General features: G+C 38.9%; 1 protein-coding gene across 2 annotated transcripts in view; it reads left to right on the top strand.

The window, feature by feature from the left end:
- Positions 1-19,369, top strand: part of FYB2 (FYN binding protein 2) — a 119,545-nt gene that overhangs the window by 52,298 nt on the left and 47,878 nt on the right. For both annotated transcript variants that reach the window (XM_036842268.1, XM_036842258.1), the window contains exons 5-7: positions 7,272-7,372; positions 15,536-15,570; positions 17,857-17,888. In XM_036842268.1, coding sequence (XP_036698163.1) covers positions 7,272-7,372; positions 15,536-15,570; positions 17,857-17,888 — 168 coding nt within the window. The remainder of the gene's footprint in view (positions 1-7,271; positions 7,373-15,535; positions 15,571-17,856; positions 17,889-19,369) is intronic.

The raw sequence follows: 19,369 nt of genomic DNA, 5'->3' as shown, positions 1-19,369 counted from the left end.
GGGACTGAATGACATTGGAGGCCTTGTATATGTTGTTTGTTGTTGCTGTTGGTTGTAGACGTCATAGTAGAATCCGTAAGGTTATGAAACATGCAATAGTAGAATTAGGCCTGCATACAAACACGTGTATACATGTGTATATGCATAAACATATATATGATTCATAAAATATAGGAATGATATGCAAAGATGTGTATGCAGAGGTGTGTGTGTGTTCTGTAAAAATGGTAGAAGTGGGAGAACTGGTGGTAGAGGTGGTAGAAGTTGAAGTCCAAGTGGTCGATGTGTGTAGAGGTGGAAGTGGTAGTAAACATAAGAGTGGAAGTGGAAGTAGTGAACTCTTTGTGCCAAGCACTGCACTAAGCACAGCATAATATACATCACCTCATCCTCATAAAAAAGAGGGTTAAAGGAAGAAGTGACTTGGGTCCAATTACCCACCCAGGATCACAGCCAGGTAAAGCTGAGATTCAACCCCACACCTCTCTTTCCATAGCCTGTGTCTCCTTATAAGCATTCTGCTCAGCTGCTTCATCTTTAACCACTATCTTATATGTAGAAGACAGAGGTTGGAATAGCTTATGAGAAAAAAAAAATCCTTTAAAATTTCTCGTGCATTTTTGTGAACTTGGCATGAATGCATTTTGAGATCAATTTTAGATAGAATGGATGCCATTTTTTAAAGTCTAATTATCAGTTATTTGATCCAAGAGTTAATTCTTTCATTCAAGAATTTCTTAAGTGAAAAGCCTATGGGGAGAGTAGTCTTACAAGAAGTATTTGTTGGAAACAGGAACTTTTCCAGTTTGGGACTTTGAGTAATTGAGAAATCGGATAGTCTCATCCTTCCTTGTCACCAGGAACCTGTGGAATGTCACAGAGAGCAGCTGCTGGCTAAGCTACAAGTGTTCTTCCTGTTTCCAGAACATGTGGACCATTGACATAAGTGGAAGAAGCTGGATTTTTCAACTTAGGTCCACACCCCTAATAAAACAGATGCAAAAGCCTCACTGGTTTTGCTGTTCAAGTCTCAATCGTTCTACTTTAATGCAAGCTCTTTAGATTTTCCAGAACTGTCTCACAGTGAAACTTTTCAACTCACCCTCATGCAGTGTAGCACAGGAGAAGATGAGAAAGGAAACGTACCCGTCAGGCATTTCCCACATGTTAACTCAGTTATTCCCCCATCAAACCGCCAGTGACCCTATGAAGAAATGAAGGCTCTGAGGAGCTAACTTTGAGACCACACGACCAGTGAGAGGTGGATGGGATGAATCTAGGTACAGTGCCCAACACGTGGTAAACCCTCAACAAATAGCACCTAATCCTGTCATGAACAATTTCTCTGTTTGACCAAATGAACAGATGTTTGAATGAGCTGCGTGAGCTGCTTCCCTAGCATGTACAGTCTCATACAGAGGTTGACGAATTATTCTCTCCAAAGGAAGGCGGTAGCCCAGGGGTGGACATGGCAAGTGGAAGCAACCACAAGGGGAGGTCACAGGTCTGTGTTTTAACCAGAGAGACCCCTAGTTGTTCAAAAATCTATTTCGAAGATAGGTTTCCAAGCGTCCAAACACAATTAGAAAATGCCTGCTTTTGTAAATCATCTTTAACATTTCCATTGCATTTATGGAGCTCTTGTTTCTCCAGGAACATGGATATTGTTGAAGATATCATTAAGAAACATTCGTGTTTTATTATGTAATATTTAAATTACTAGAGGTTTTCTATGAGAAAGTCAGAAAAGATAGAAACTGATGCTATGCCAGTAATAAAAGGAACTTTCCAGAATGCAAACCTCAACACTTCTTTTTGAAAATATTGTAATTTTTATAATATAATAAAATTACTAGCCCAATTTTGGTGGGGTGCCTATATGCAGAGGGCAAATATTTCATTCAATATCTATAATATACCTTTAAAGTAGATTTTATTATTACTGTTTTATAGAGTAGGAAACTGGGGATTTAAGGTATTTATTCAATACTTTAAAACTAGAAAATGGAAGAGATAGGACTCAAATTCAAATGTCTGACCCCAAGCTCCAAGTTTGTCTGTAATTCTGTGTTGCCTCCCAATAACGTCTGAAGTCCTGGAGACATGAATGTTTTAATAAATGTGGAAACAATGAAATTGAAGCATAGGTGTATTTAAATTATAGAGTTATTTCTTCCCAGCAATCCAAGTTCATTATATTGACCCATGTTGTATTAAATCAAGGTAGATCTCAGATCTGGTTTTAATGGACCAGGAAAAAGATAAAAGACATCCTCAGGTAACAAAAAGGGAAGTTTAAATACATGTACAATATCTTTTTTCCCTTTCAGCATTAATCCTGGGACTGCCTCTCTACAAAGACAATTGATCTGAAAGATGACTCTTTTTTTTACATTCTCTTGAAATTCTTTCAGATCATCTGAAGTCAGATATTTATCCATTTCTGACAAAAATAGTCCAAGAAATTGATTACGCATCTTCTTTCAATATTTCTGCAAATTGTTTCTTATTAATAAAGTTAATTTACCATAGACACATTGAGATTGTTAGGCCATTGGAGCATAAGATATATGGCATAGTCTATAATTTAAGAACGTTTCTCTGGATTATTTCATGGAGGGGGAGGGGAACAAAATGATGAGGGGAGAAATTACTGGTGCATCAGAGTTCATATTTTTCCTCTTCAGCAAAATGAACTACTATATATACATCTTTTAAAATATTACAGAGATTGTGAAAAAAAACCCTGAAATATTCAAAGTGGTCAAACATAGATGGGAAAACAATTGGTGGAATATGCTTATAAAATAAAAAGAGGGGAAAAAAGTAAAGAGAGAACTCCAACCTTTTCATTGTCTATAACAACTATAAGAATATGGGGAAAATCAGGAAGAATACCAAAATGCAAAGAGCTCACTAGTGTGAAGGTGGGAGAATTATGGGTGATTTTTTTTTCTCTCTCTCCTATCCACAGTTGGGGTGAAGAAGTGATTTTTCATTTGCTGTGGATACAGTTGAAGTCCCCTTTGTTTCATTCCCTAGTCCCATTTCTCCTTCTTTCTTCCCAGAGGCAACTCCAACTGTGAATGTTGGAGTGAATCCATTTAGGGTATTTCTTATTCTTCAGCTACAAACTCAGGTATCTGTTAAAGATACGGTATTTTATAGTTTTGTATAAAGAGCATCTCACTTTATCCTTCCGAAACTTGAATTTTTTCAGAGCTGTTTTCATATTCTATCTATGATGATGCATGTACGTCTAGTTTATTCATTATAATTGCATATTGTATATGTTCTCATCATATGAATGTATCACAATTTGTGTATTTTCTTACTGAGGGACATTTAGATTGTTTTATATTTTCACCTTTTCAAATGATACTGCAGTGGTAATCCTCATGTATTTCCAGGTGAATATAAGCAAGTTTCACTAGGTTATTTACTTAAAGTAGAATTGCTAAACCATAGTAAATAAGGAACTTCAGTTTTACTAGATATTGAAAAATTGTCTCCCAAAATGGCTGTGTCAATTCGTACTCTCAAACCAGTGTAAAGAGTTTCTGTTTCTCCATGTTCTTGTCAAATGTGATGTTATTTTCCAATTTGGGGATTCTTGCTGAGTTGTTGGCTATGAACCAAATCCTCATTGTCTTCACTCCATTTCCCTGTTGACTATAAGGTTGCGTATTTACTTCTATAAACTGTTCCGTTTTTCTCTTCTGTGATGTCTATCATATCCTTTTGTCCAATTTTCTATGGATTTGTTTTTTTTTTCCTATTTCAGGAGTTCCCAACAGAGTTTAGATATCGGCTGAAGTTTATTACACTTCGCCATTAAGTGTGATATTTGTTAGTATTTAATCTAGTTAAGAGAGTTATCTATGTGAAATGCTTTTTTGCATCTATTAAAATAATTTGGGTTTTTTTCCTCTCTTACTGTTTCAATGTGATTAATTGCAATAATTTGCATCAGATAGATTTTCTGATGTTGAGCCATCATTGAAGTCTTGGAATAAATTTTGGTTATTCTTGAGTTAATTTTAATACTGACTAATTCATTTATTTAGTATTTAGTGAGTTTGGGCTAAAATTTCTTAAGTGAAATTGGGCTTTATTTTTATTTTATTGTTTGGTCATTTTGTGGTTTTCATATCAAAATTACACTATCATCTGAAAATGAGTAGGGTAGCTTTTCTGTTTTTCTATCCCCTGAAACTTTGCTAAAACTTGATCATAAAACTACTTAGCAGACGAAAAGGAGAGAGGTGACCTGAGTGTGGAGGCGGGTGTGTGTACTATTGATTCAAGCCCTTTGATGGTTTATTGGCCTATCAGTCTTTCTAGTTCTTCTTCAGTCACTGTGGTAATTTTATATTTCCCTATTAATTTGCCGAATTTCCCTAAATTTTCAAATTTATTGGCAGAGAGCTGATCTTAACATTTCTTAGATTTCTGAAAATCTAAAACTAACTTCAGTTTTGTCCCCTTTCGTATCTGTGATTTGCGTATATGTGTGTGTATGCATGCATGTGTGTGTAACTTCTCTCATTTTCTTGATCAGTCATGCTAAAGTATGGTCTAATATTAATATACCTACCTAAGCTTTCTTTTGAATAGTTTGTTTTGTATCTCTTTCTCCATACATTGATATGGGAGCTTTGGTTTGTCTGGTGGTTTTGAGCTGCATTAGCGAGATTTTTACAACGTCCTGTCAGATCTCTCCATTTTTATTGGAGTAGACTAATCTATGTACATTTATTGTGATTCTTGATCGATTTGGACTTTTTCCCATTATATTTTATATTTTAAATTTACTATGCAATTCCCTTACATGCATTTTTTTCCTTTTCTGCCTTCTTGTTTAATATTTAAGCTTTCTCATTGAATATTTTCCTTCTACCAGTTGAGAAGTTAAATATTCTATTTCTATTCTTTTTAGTGATTGCAATTAAAGGCATCCACAATTAACCAAGTCTAATGATAATCAAAATCTCTATCCTGCTCCTAAATGATACCTGAGAATAACTCCCATAGCCCTCTTTCACAACCTTCCATATTATTATTTAGTATTTTAAGTCTATTTTATTCTTAAACTTCTACAAATTAGTTATTTTTTACAGTCAGTATTTATTTAGATTTACCAATAGCTTTATTAATTTCTTTGATCACCATTGTTTCTTATATGATATTTCATTACTAATTCAGTTTCATTTGATGTTTTCAGCAAGGATGTGGGAGCAGTAAGTACACGTATCTGTACTCTGAAAACATCTCTGTTTCTCTCTTGCCCTTGAATGATAGTACATCTGGAGAGGATTTTACATTGACAGCTATCTTAGCTCATTGCCTTAAGATATCCACAATCCCCAGCATCTGTTGTTGCTAATGAGAATACCATTGCCAGTCTGACTGCTATTCCTTTGTAGATAATCTGTCTTTTCTCTCACACAACTTTTACATTTTTTTCTTTCACTTATTCTGATTTATTAAAAACTGTATACCTGTGGATTTATTATTAAAGCTGCTTCAATAGATAGATTTATTTCCCTTTTCAATATTAAAGTCCTAGCTATTATCATTTGAATATTGGCTCCTTTTCATCATCCTCTTTCTTTTTTCCTTTTAGAATCCCTCGTATATATAGATCGGACTTTCTCATTCTATCCTCCCTACTGTGAGCTCTCTTTTAATACTTTCCATCTCTTAATCTCTCTGTGCTACATGCTAGGTGACTTCCTCAGGTCTAACTAATTCACCAGTTCTCTCTTCTGCTGTGTCTAGTCTACTTTTCAACTTCTACATTTTTATTTCAAAAACTATATTTAATGAAATATTGCCATTTGCAATAACATGGATGGACTTGGAGGGTATGATGCTAAGTGAAATAAGTCAGGCAGAGAAAGACAAATATTGTATGTAATCACTTCAATGTGGAATCTAAAAAATAAAACTAGTGAATATAACAAAAAAGAAGTAAATTCACAGATATAGAGAACAAAATAGTGGTCACCAGTGGAGAGAGAGAAGAGGAAAGGGGCAAGATAGGGTTAGGGGATTAAGAGATACAAACTACTGTGTATAAAATAAATAAGCTATGAGGATATATAGTACAACACAGGGAATATAGCCAATATTTTATCATAACTATAAATGGAATATAACCTTTAAAAATTGTGAATCACTGTGCTGTACACCTGAAACTTATGTAATATTGTACATCAATTATACCTCAATTTAAAAATTAATTTTAAAAAACTATATTTGTGATTTCCATAACTCCTATCCTGTCCCCAAATCTATATTTTTTTCACACTCTATTGTTTTTCCTAATGGCTTTTATTCCTCACGTTATTTCTTTGAACACTTAAAACATACTTATTTTAATGTCACTTTCATATCATTCTAATATTTAATTCTACCATTTGTTACATCTTCTGACTACCTATGGTGGTTCATCTCCTTGTGTGATTTGCAGTTTTTCATTATACACTTGTTTTGAGTGGGAATTGTTTCCTTTGGAAACCATAGGTGCCATGGGTGTGGGAGCATGTTTACAGAATGATTTCAGACTTCCTTTACAAGGCAGGTTGGGGGTGGATTTCAAGTAGCAGTTTTGGCTTTGTGTCTCAGAAATACACAGATCATACGCATCTAGAACCCCTACTTGGTGCTGGGTTGTAGAGTTTCTGCCTTCTCGTGGGTGACTCTTTGAGCTCCAGTGGCCCTGGTCAGATAGCAAACTTCCCTGTTTTCTCCCTGGGAGAGTGCACAGTTATTTTTTAGAATTAATTTTAGAGATGGGATGGCATTTTGTGACCCTGGACCTTATTCTGTTAGCTCAGTTCCAGCTTCCCTTTCAGATGAGGCCTGTGGCTCAGACTGAAGTTAAATCCCCAGCCATCAAATCCCCAGCCACTCAATCAGTGAGATCTTTCTTTGATCCCAATTTCCTATGGAGTACCTTGGCTGCAATTCTCACTAATATCTTTAATTGTAAGTTTCCTCTTTATGTCTGGCACCTGGGGATTTTTACCTTATTGATTTCTAAGTTAGTTATGGGTTCTTGTTATAATTCTTTGCATCGTTACACTTCATCCAGAATTCCTCTGTATTTAAAGTGGGGGTGGAATGCCTTCCATGTCTGTTTAGGTCACCATATGGACCAGACTTACTTATATTACTTCTCTAATGAGGAAAAAAATACCCAAAATTTGAAAATATGTTTAAAAAATGTTTTGCTTTAAGTAACTTTTTTCCTCCACACTTCTCAGTGCTGAATTTGAAGAACCACATAATTATGAGGCAACAATTTCCTGTCTGAGACACTCCAGCAACTCCATTAACCTGTGCACCACAAAAGAGATTGCTGATTGTAAGTCTGCTAAGCCAATTAATATTGTAACCCTGTATGGAATGAAAATGTGTCCAAAATGGTATTTTTCCCCCCAGCTAACCCTAAGTTTAAAAATTCACAGCCATGTTGCTTTACTATCACATTTCCCTTTATTTTTTCCTTGTCTAGTCTCTTAAAAATATAAATAAACCCAGTTGGGCATCAGCGCTATCTCCCAGCCCTAGTGCTGGCTTCTCTCTACCCTCTTCTATTCTCTCCTTCACCAATCTGCTTAGATGCTTTGCCTTTTGTAGATACGTGGGAGGGAAAATCAAGGTATGGCGATTCATTTTTCTTCCTTCTCCTCCCATGGAAACGTCATCTCTTTTCTCGTGGTGTCTGTCTTGAAGTCCCCTGGTAACTCAGTGTGTGGAGAGGGAGATAAGAGACTGTGGGAATGAGGTCCCTGTGTTTAGCCTGAATAGGAGCAGAGGATTCATTAAAAGGATCTGACCACTCGTTCAGAGTTAAGTCTTCCAACAAAGGTCAGAACTTTCAGTGAAAAAAGAGACCCCCTCAGGCAAGATGATGAAGAAGCAGGGACTCACAGCATTTCTACAGGTTTCTATGTCTTTGCTCTGCCTATAGGACCAGCCAATTTTCTACAGAAGGCATAAATATTAGTGCTGGAATAAACACTAGTATTTATGGAGCCTGTACTATGGGCCACAGTTCTGTGTTACGACCTCCGTGTACATCCCTTTTGAGATAGAGGTTGTATTAACCCACTTTTCGAGACAGAGACCTGAAGATCAGAGAGATTGAGTTGCATAAGGTCACACAAGTAATACACGGTAGGGCTGTAATGTGCAACGGTTCAGACTGCCTCTAAGATCCATGCTCTTTCCACAATTTATGCTGCTTCTCAGTCAAGAATGTTGACTTCCCTGAAAGGAGAGTTGGAGAGAGATCCTCTGCTACAACCTCTTTATTGCATAGACAAGAAGCCCAGGGCTCTGGGAGAGGAAGTCGTTTGCCTGGGATCACAGGATTAGGAAGTTCACGGGTAACAGTTAGAACCCATTGAAATGTCCCTCCCCTCCCCTGGGAAATAAGGGGTTGAAGAACTCCTGGAAAAAATTCTCTCCTAGACTGGGCAAACTCTAGATTCTCCCATTTGGCTTGTAAAGTACTAGCCATAAGAAGCAGAACTCCTGTCCCCATCAACCCAGAAGGCAGTGCCGCTCCACACTTGGGGTGTCCAGGCCCTTCCGTTAAGGGCACGGCTCCTCAAAGTATAATGTTTGCATGAATCACCTGGGGACCTTGTTAAAGCATCGATTCTGGTTCCGTAGCTCTGGGTCGGGCCTGAGATTCTGCATTTCTAACAAGTGCCCTAGGGATCCTGATGCTGCTGGTCCACAGACCACACTTTGAATAGAAGGGCTGTGGGCCCTGTCTGGACTACATTCCAACTGCGTTTTTCTACAAAGCTAAGAGCTCACAGGGCCAAGGGAATTCTCCAGTCAGAGCCTGCCCCTTCTCTCTGGACTACAGGAGACCCCCAGAATGCCCTCCCACAAGTGGCTTTCTAAGATTCTGCTTGGATCTCTTCCCTAGGTCCTTCCTCCTCAGGACACATTGGGCTGCAGAGAGATCTGTTCATGGGGGGCAGGAGAGGGTGGGGTTGACATATGCAAGGCCCCTCATGTGTAGGGTGAAGCTGAGGATTGAAAAGAAAGAAGGAAGGAAGCTGGACCAGAGGCCTGCATTTGTTCTCTCCAGGCTACAGATGTCCAAGGTGGGCCTGTGGGGGACATCATTTGAGATACCCAAAGAAGGAACCACTAACCCAGGCCTCTCTTCAGTCTTCCACTGAGGAATTCTTTGTGTCCCTCCGTGCTGCTAAGGAAGCAAGTGTTTATGACTGCAAAGAGAAAGGGCTCAGAAAATAACCCACTGATGCAACTGAGAGGTAACCGAGCAGAGGGCAATAGGAAGGTGGTAGGGTGAGAGAAGGGTGAGGGTGGTGAGAGCTTCCCAGGCCAGAATGGCATCCTGTGGGAGTTAGGAAGAGGGCTGCCAGGGCTGAAGAAGCTGGGGAACTGCAGCCTGGGATCAAAAAGATTCTGTTATATCCCCCACTCCTTTCTCTGTCCCTCTCTAAAGAGCCAAGATACAATTACCCTACAGGAAAAAAAGAGAAGGAAGTGGACTATTTGACCCCCACTTGTCCCTGTTCGTTTGACTGTTCCCATGTATTTCATCCTCTTTACACTTACTGGTTGAATGATATATGAACCTCAGCTTCTTCATCTACAAAATTGGTATAATGTCTCCTTTGTGTAATTGTTCTGTGTGTTTGAGAAGGTAATACATTTAACGTCAAGTGAACTCTGCTCTGAGACGATGGAGCAGATGTACTTTTCCCTGGTCCCCCTGCTAAGTACAGGTAAAACCCCTGGATATTCTATATAAAAGTAATATATATATATATGTATGTATAGTGTATACATATATTTACACTCTCTATATATACACACTATATGTATATGTGTGTATGTGTGTGTGTGTATATATATATATATATTATTTTTTATATTCAAACATAAGAAAACTAGAACACTCTGAAAAGGTAGAAAGAAGAAGGTAGACCAGCTAGGGACCTCTGGACCCAACAAGGATAAGTGATGAGTTCCTTGGGTTTTCTTCTTGCTTCATATATCCCAGACTTGGAGCTGAAGTAGCTGCCAACCCAGAAACACCAATGGGCACAGACAAAACAGCTCCAACAGAAGCCTGCTCTTTCTGACCAAAGGACCAGGAAAAGGGGAGCCTAGGAAGACAGAAGGCCTCTAGACAACAACTGTTCTCCCCCAGCTAAATGTAACAGAAAACAAAACAAAACAAAACTGGCCCCACCACCACCAGCCAATGCTGAGTGGGGAGCCTGGACATCCACCCTCATCAAGCTACAATGATGCACCCCAACCCCTCCGCTGAGGTGTTTTCAGAGAAGGCCAAGTAGAGAGCTGGGACTTTCATCCCTGCCAGGGTAACAAAACTCCACTTACAGTGACAGCCGGTGAAGACCATATGGGGAGCATGGACTCCAGCCCTCCACCCAGAAATAACAAGGCATCCCTTCCCCTCCCTGTTGGGTTGGTGTCAGAGCAGACTTTGTGGAGAGTCAGGACTTTCACAAACACCCAGTAGTAAAGGCAGCCACCCTCTCCCTGTGGTATCAGCAAAGGCTGCATTGGGAGCAATAACAAGACTTAGCAATCCTAAATGTATACGCATGAAATTCCAGAGCTGCAAACTATGTGAAGCAAAAACTGAAAAAAGAAATAGACAAATAGACTATTATAGTTTGAGACCTTAATATTCCTCTCTCAACAACTGACAAAACACCTAGACAAAAAATCAGTAAGAATACAGTAGAATTCAACAACACTTTCAACCAGTAGGATCTAATTGACATCAATAGAACACACAAGAGCAGAATACACATACTTTTCAAGAGCCCATAAACATATTCCAAGATAGACCATATTCTGGGCCATAAAACAAACCTTAAAAGATTTAAAAGAATTGAAATTATGCAGACTATGTTTTCAGACCACAATATAATCAAACTAGAAATCAAGAACCGAAAGGTAACAGTAAATTCTCCAAACATTCAGAAACAAAACAACACCTCTAAATGTGGATCAAAAAGCAAGTCTCAAGGGAAATCAAAGCATACATTTGAACTAAATGAAAATGAAAATACAACATACCCAAAATTGTGGAACACAGCTAAAGCAATGCTGAGAGGGAAATTTGTAGCCCTAAATTCTTATATGAAAAATAGGAAAAACCTCAAATCTAAAATCCTACTTCAAGAACATAGTAAAAGAAGAGCAAAATAAATCCAAAGCAAGAATAAAGGAAGAAGCAATAAAGAAACTTAAATAAACTTGAAAACAGAAAAACAATAGAGAAAATCAATGAAATCAAAAGCGTGTTCTTTGAAAAGAGCAATACAATTAACAAACCTCTAGTAAGACTGACAAAGAAACAAAGACACAAATTAACAGTATTAAGAGCAAAACAGAGATATCATTACAAACCCTGCAGATGTCAAAAGGCTAAGTGAATATTATGCACAACTGTATACATGTAAATTTTGACAACTTAGATAAATATTGAACAATTCCCCAAAAAACACAACTCACCCAATATAAGTCATTTGAATTGCCCTGTAATTATTAAGAAAATTGAATGCATAATTTAAAAACTTATAAAAAAGTGATCTCTAAGTCTAGGTAATTTCGGTAGAGAATTCTACCAAATGTTTAAAGAAAAATTAATACCAATTCTACACAATCTCTTCCAAAAAATAGAACTGGAAGCTAGCATTAACCTGATACCAAACCCAGATGACATTACAAAAGAAGAAAACTGCAGATCAATATCCTTCATGAGTATAGTCATAAAAATCCTTAACAAAATATTAGCAAATAGATTTCATCAAGATAGAAAAATAATTATATACCACGACTAAGTGTGGTTTATATATTTATATATTCATTGTAAAGTTGGTTCAATACTCAAAAATCAATCAATTAAATCCGCCATATTGACAAGCTAAAGAAGAAAAAAATCACACAACCATATCAATCAATGCAGGAAAAATGTTTGACAAATTCAACACCAATTCATGATAAAAACTCTCAGAAAAATAAGAGTAGAGGGGAACTTCCTAAACTAGATAAGAACATTTACAAAAAGTCTGCATGATACTTAATGATGCAACTCTGAATACTTTCCCCCTAAGATTGGGAACCAGGCAAGGATGTCCACTCTCACCACTCCTATTCAATGTAGTGCTGGAAGTTCTAGTGGGTGCAATAAGGCAAGAAAAGGAAATAAAGGAATACAGATCAAAAAGAAAGAAACAGTCATTATTTGCAGATGACATGATTGTCTAAGTAGGGTATCTCAAGGAATTTACAAAAAAAAAAAAAGAAAACCTTCTAGAACTGATAAATGAGTTCAGCAAGGTCACAGTATACAAAATAAACATAAAAAAATTGTGTTTCTATATACTACCAATGAACACTTGAACACTAAAAATGAAAAAAATATAATACCATTTACAATCACTCAAAAGATAACTGCTTAGACTAAAATCTAACAAAACGTGTATAAGAGTTAAATGTTAAAAACTACAAAATGCTGATGAAATCAAAGAAAATCTAAATAAATGGAGAAACATTCATGCTACATTTATGGATTGGCAGACTGAATATAGTAAAAATATTAATTCTCCCCAAGTTGATATACAGGTCTAATGCAATTTCTAGTAAAATCCCAGCAAGATTCTTTTATAGATATAGACAATATTATCCTAAAATGTGCATGGAAAGGCAAAGAAACTAGAATAGCTTAAAACAGTTTTGGAGAAGAAAAAGTGGGAGGTATCAGACTACCTAATTTTAAGAATTATAGCTTCTGTAACCAAAACTGTGTGGTATTGGCAGAGAGAAACACATAGAACCATAGAACAAAATTGAGAACCCAGAATTAAGACCTACACAAATATGCCCAACTGATTTTGTTTTTTTACAAAATTGTAAAGCAATTCAATGGAGGAAAGATAGCCTTTTAACAGACGGTGTTGGAGCAATTGGATATCCATAGGTAAAAAAAATAAATAAACCTCAATGTAAGTCTCACATCTTATTAAAAAATTAGCTTAAAATGGGTTTCTTCCTTCCTCTGCCTGCCAATGGTGAGGAATCTAAATGCTACCTTTCTGGGAAGAAGAGACTGAGGGGGAAAGGAAGGGAAGGAGAAAGAGGCTTTTGCCATCACTTTGGGTGAGTCTGTCCCTTAAACAATGCCCAGAAAACAGAAGGCCATCACCTCAGGGGTGCATAGCTCGGCATAGGTGCCTTTCTGAAGCTTCACCTTTTCGTACAGAACTTGGTGATGTGTAAGCAGGATTTAGGCTTCTCTGGAAGCTCTGCAGAATTGTCCTCAGAGCTCATCTAGACCAGTGCCTTTCAGACTGTGCTTCCTAGGACCAAGGGCTGTCCTAAGGGGTCCTGGAGACCCTCGGGGATAACTTCCAGAGAAGTTCTGTTTATGCTCCTGTAATATTGCGTTTAAATGAATGATTCCATGGCTAGAAGAAAGTTTGAAAGCCATTTCCTATTGAGCGAACCTGGGCAAGTTGATTCATTTCTCCGGTGTCTATTCCTCATCAGTAAATCAGAGTCTTAGTCGTGATTATCATAAAAAAAGTTAGCTATTTTTTATTATTGTCTTTATAATATTAGTAATAATTGTCTCACCTCCTGGTATAAAACAGGTGAAGGGACTTTTCCAAAGTCACACAGGGAGTTAGTAAATGGAAAAAGAGCTGAGGGCTGGAAGACATGACCATGATATGATACTGCCGTTGGAGGGTTGCTGAGGACCATCTTCTGATATTTGTCCTTTTTCTCCCAGCTGGGACAAAGCTATTCAGTGGAAAGAGTTATATAACTCCCTGTGGAAAGTAAGTGAGGGCTCTAACGCTTTGGGTTACATCCTCCTGTTATATTTTAATTCCTAGTCCTTTCCTGACCCCCTGGGATGTGATATTTGACCTTTATATTCCTACGTTGGGAGCAGGTTTTGATGGCAATACTTACTATTGGGAGAACCTCCACTTTGCTAAAAAACAGTATCAAATTATGAATGCATTATTAATTGTGTGTGGATTATCTTTGTCTACTAGCCTTAGCAAGTATTGAATAAGTCCTTCGGAGCCTTGGTTTTCCCATTTCTAGGATAGAATAGTATCTCCCTCCCCACCAGGTGGCAGGTAGAAGCAAAGAGATCATGATTTGTTAATTCTTTCAAAAACACAGAACAGTAAATAAGTAGGGGGAGGGAGAGAGAAGGAGATTATCATTTTTAAAACTGGAAAATAATTTATGCTTAAAAAGGATGAGGCAGACTGCATTATAAGCAGGTATTCTTAAATGTTTTTAAAGCACGTAATAGCAGAATAAAATGTGTTGATTCAAAAATTGGTGAAAATAAGTGTACAGTTACCGAAGCTGAAGTACATGTTATCAATCCTCCACACAGAATTTTAGGTCCCTGTGTCAACAATCACATGCACATAGTCCCTAAAGAAAAACTGTGATTTCATTTACTTTATTAATGGATTTTATGTGTAGACTAATAATGGCTAAGCAATGCATGTTATTGTTTGGTCAGTTCTATAAACTAAAGCTTTAGGACTCTAGCAGAAAGAAAGAGAAAAGGAACTGGGGAAGTCCTGTTTATTATGCATACATATTCATTAACAGTAGGGGGAAAACTTTTATAGATAACTTATAAGCAAAGCAAAATTAAATTAGCAATTTTATCAAAAAACATGTCACTTTCTATACAACGTCTGGTGTTCTGCTAGGTATACGTGACTTACATCATCTCCTTTAGTCTCCCCATGAACTCTGGAAGGCAGGTTCCAGTTGTCCCCATTTCACAGATGGGCAATCTGAGGTTCGAAGAAATGAAGTAATTTGTCTGCAGTTCCACAGGTAGGAAGTGGCAGGACTAGGCTGTGAACCCAAATTCTTGCTACTACTTGTATTTGTTAATGGTTAAATTTGGCATCGTCATTAAATAAAATCCACGAAACTTTTGGAAAAAATCAAAAGATATTCGAGCCTTAGTTGGCGGTCAGTCTCCTCTTTCCAAGCTGTACTAAGGAAACAAAACGCTCCTGGAGCCAAACACTTTTAGGCGTGCTGTGGAGTTTGACTTGTTGAAGTGGGATTTGGACTTTTGTTGGCCTTTTTCCTTTCCCTTTCCTTTCAAGTTTGCCTTCTGATTGCTACCACTATATTGCAGCACTTTCTCTTCATCGTAGAGTATGAATCTACTTAACAAAAAGGAAACTGAAAATTGTTTCAAATGTTTTTGAAACAAATTGACTGTACATTCCATCCTAGAAATCCCCCCAGAAATGATACCGTGATCAATGACCTGAGAATTTCCCAAACCACGTGGACAGGTCTCCCATAGACCGATTGTTCTGAAGGTTGAGAAAACTGAACTCTGCCACCTTCTATAATTGCTTTAATCCTGCATACTGTATAAGAAATGGGTACTATAAGAAACTGCCTTGAAATAATTTTTTCATGTTTATTTTAGCAACTTATGAAGTCAGAATTGAAGAACTCCGAAAGGTATTGTTTCTTCTCTTCTTATCAGCTTCATAACTAAAGCAAGTGTGCAGAGTTGATTCTGAAGTAGTTTCTTTCATGAGGGAGGAATGGTCTTTGTTTTGGGTTTTCCCCTGATTTGGGGGGCTTTTCCAGACTCTAGCTGCTAAGATTCTGAAGCCTGAGGCCCTATAAGATCAGAGACAGAAAATGTGTTAGGATGGGAGAAGGTGGTCCTAATCCATTCCTGGCCCCTTATCTAGGGTGGCCAGCACCAACTGGCCTTTAATAACTGTCCCTTCAGAGAGAAGAGCTCCTGTGCTTTCACGAGAATGACCAGACTCCTGAAGGCATATTTTCTGGGCTTCTGGTGGGCACAGTGCTAGCAACTTGATTTAGGGCCCAAGCAGAATCACAGGCTTTGAACCCGGCTCCTGTCTGTGTGACCCTGAACCTCCCTTTCCTCACGTGTAAAATAGTGGTCATAGAAGCATCCCCATCAGAAGTCATTGTGAGAATGAAAAGAGGTAAATTCAGGTAAACAGTTTAATAGGAAGTGCTGGAATCTATCCCAGGCATTTTTCCTCTCTGAGCTACAGCTGTGTCTTCTGTAAAATAGTGTGTTCCCCATGAGGGCAGGAAGCATATGCCTTGTGGTTACCTAATCTGCAGTAGTAGAGGCTCAATAAATAAGGGGCCAATACTTGTTTCACTGAATTGCTGAGAGAACTAAGCCAGACAAAGTAGGTGAGCACCTAATACAGCACACGGCACACAGTAGGCACTTACCTAATGTTTTAACTGGGACAGTTAAGGTACTACTCCTTTATCACTGGGTACATTTAGTTGAGGTCCTTCATCTTTCTGCTTCATGGTTCTAATGCTTACTGGAAAGGATTGTTCATTTGTGATACACTTTATAGATAGAAAACTATAAATGATTATTATTCCTATTAACAAAAGCAGAAACAGTTCATTAAGATGCTTCACTTAGCTGGCAACATCAGCAAATAATAAACTTCTCTGTACAAGAGAACTTTCCAAATGACCAAATTTTATCCCATTCAAAATAAAAAAGCATGAAAGTATTTTTTTTTTTTAATCTTTCAACCTTCAGATATGCATTACGTTCATCTCAGTGTTTTTGAGCTCGGTGGCTGGAATCTGATTTCACCCTTTCTTGATGACTTGGAGTCCCGTGGAACATAAGGGGCTGAGTGGGCACTGTTCATGATTTTCTTATGAGATGCTCTTGGGCCCTCGTAGGTGTTCAGAGCCAGTTGCCCTCACACCGAACCACCACGGTCTGTTTGCTGTAGTTGTTTTCTTATTTCTATCAATTATTATTTCCTTCTCCTGTCAGCCTCTTGCATACAGCAGTGAGTCTTTCATGTAGTCGAGCACACACCAAGTCCCTGTTTGGGGACAGGCACTTGTGCATACAAGGCAGCTCATAACCCTCACGGTCACCCTGTGAGCTGGTATTCCTGCCTCCATTTCACAGATGAGAACTCAAGGCTCAGAGAGGTTAAATAACCTATAAATAATACAGCAAAGATACAAAGCAAGGTCTGTCTGACTTGTCTTTCTACCAGTGCCATCCAATCTGCTAGGATTATATGGAAAATGAGAGCCAGTCATCCCTGAATGAAAGCTGTGAGGCTCTCCTCAAAGGAGGGTATATGAGCTCTTGGGCCTGGACTTTGTGGCAGCATTTTGGATGCTTAGATATTTTCTGTTCTCTTCAGGTTCTTGGCTAGAATCCAGATAGGGAATGGCATCAGATATGTGACCACTGACTAAATGAGGAGCTATGTTATGGTCACTGGGACACAATTTTAATGGCACCAAGTCTAGATCACGTGAGAGCTGAGTTTTGATCAGGCAGTGCGTGATCAGGAACGGGGAATTCCCGGCATGGCTTGCACACTTGCCTGCACTAATTTTGCCCACTGGAACATTGCTCAAATATCGCACATTCCTGTTTGCTCATAAGATTTAAAAGTTCTTTATTCTACAGATGCATTCCTGGAAAGGTGTGCAGAGAACAATTTATTTTTCTAAGTCAAGTTACACGTTCCCGCTGGCACGCACCGTAACTTCAGAAACGCCTGTTTTCTTTTCGATTGATCTTCAGTTACACTGGCAGCAGTTCATGGAATGTTCTGTTGTCAGCGTCTACCTTTGCTCTGTACTGAGACCTCACTGGCCGCTCAGGTCTCTAATGATCTGTAACCAAACAACAGAGGCCTGGCTGGGGTTTGACTTGGGTAGGTTTCTGAAAATGACCGTTTTCCTCTTTACTTTCAGCCTTGGAAGAGTTTTCTCCATCAAGAACTTCGGTGAGTTTTATCGTCAAAAGGAAAAGCATTCATCAGCTGCTGGCACTCTGCACTGCACTGGTTTTCCTTAATGGGCCAACTGTTTCCAGTGCCTGACCTGGTTCAACACCCCTAGCACCTTTCAAGGTGCCTGGTGCAGAAAAGGTGCTCAGGGGTCCTGCCGGCCTTTCAGGTTCATCTCGTTCTAGAGCACTGCACTCACTCAGAAGAGGCTTGCCAAGTCCCCAGTATGCTGGCCATTTGCTACCCACTAGGGCTGGAGCAGTGACAGAGACCTAACCACTACCCTCAGGGGTTCCCCAGTGGGAGAGACACAGTCAAACAGGCATGTAACAATCACATGGATCCCAAAGAATTTACAGTTTCCAAAATGCACCATGCTGTTTCAGGCCCCTTTGCCTTTGCTCATTTAATTCATTCACCCCAACTTAATGATCTGGCAAACTTCTACTAACCATCAAATGTCCCCTCCTGTAAGAAGCCTTCCTAATTCCCCTCCTCAGAGAGAAGTAACCAGTCCCTTCCCTGCAGTACTGCTGTAAGGCACACACACGTTTGCACTAATGTCACGTATATCGTTCGTTTGCTAAGATGCCAGTTCATCCTCACTCTCCCCTCCCCTCCTTGTCTGTGTGCTCCTTGTGGGCAGGGCCCATTTTTCTCATTCTTGGTCCAGATCAGGGCCTTGGCACATAACAGTGCTTTTACCTGACTCTTCAGAGTCCGCCTCTCTCTCTCTCTCTCTCCCCCTGGAGTTTTTTTTTTTTTTAAATTTATTTTAGCATCTTTATTGGAGTATAATTACTCTAAAATGTTGTGTTAGTTTCTGCTTTATGACAAAGTGAATCAGCTATACGTATACATATATCCCCATATCCCCTCCCTCTTGCGTCTCCCTCCCACCCTCCCTATCCCACCCCTCTAGGTGGTCACAAAGCACCGAGCTGATCTCCCTGTGTGATGCAGCTGCTTCCCACTAGCTATCTATTTTACATTTGATAGTGTATATATGTCCATGCCACTCTCTCACTTCGTCCCAGCCTGCCCTTCCCCCTCCCTGTGACCTCAAGTCCATTCTCTATGTCTGCATCTTTTTAATGCATTAAAATAAACATGGTCCATGAGCTCTGGAGGAGCAAGTATCAACATTTCCTGGCTGAGGCTAAAAACACACGAGCTGAATCATGGGGGCAAACCCTGCTTTATCTCTCTCCTTGGGTTCTTGCCTGACCCTAAATTCATGACCCCTGCAATTACCTTCTAGCACCTAGCACGGTGCTGGGCACATAGGAGGCACGTGTCAGATGATTACCTATTTAGTTCAACATTTACTGAGCTTTTTCTCTGTTCAGACACTGCTAGACTCTGAGGTTCGAAAATGAATAGAATATATCTCTAATGTGTAGTGCAAAATGAGAGTGGAGACCAGAGTGGTTGGGATGAGGGGGGTCCCTTGGAGGGAAGAAGACCACATAAGTAGG

The sequence above is a fragment of the Balaenoptera musculus genome, chromosome 1 (assembly GCF_009873245.2).
Source record: "Balaenoptera musculus isolate JJ_BM4_2016_0621 chromosome 1, mBalMus1.pri.v3, whole genome shotgun sequence".
NCBI classification, from domain to species: Eukaryota; Metazoa; Chordata; class Mammalia; order Artiodactyla; family Balaenopteridae; genus Balaenoptera; species Balaenoptera musculus.
This window is presented reverse-complemented; position numbering and strand designations above follow the sequence as displayed.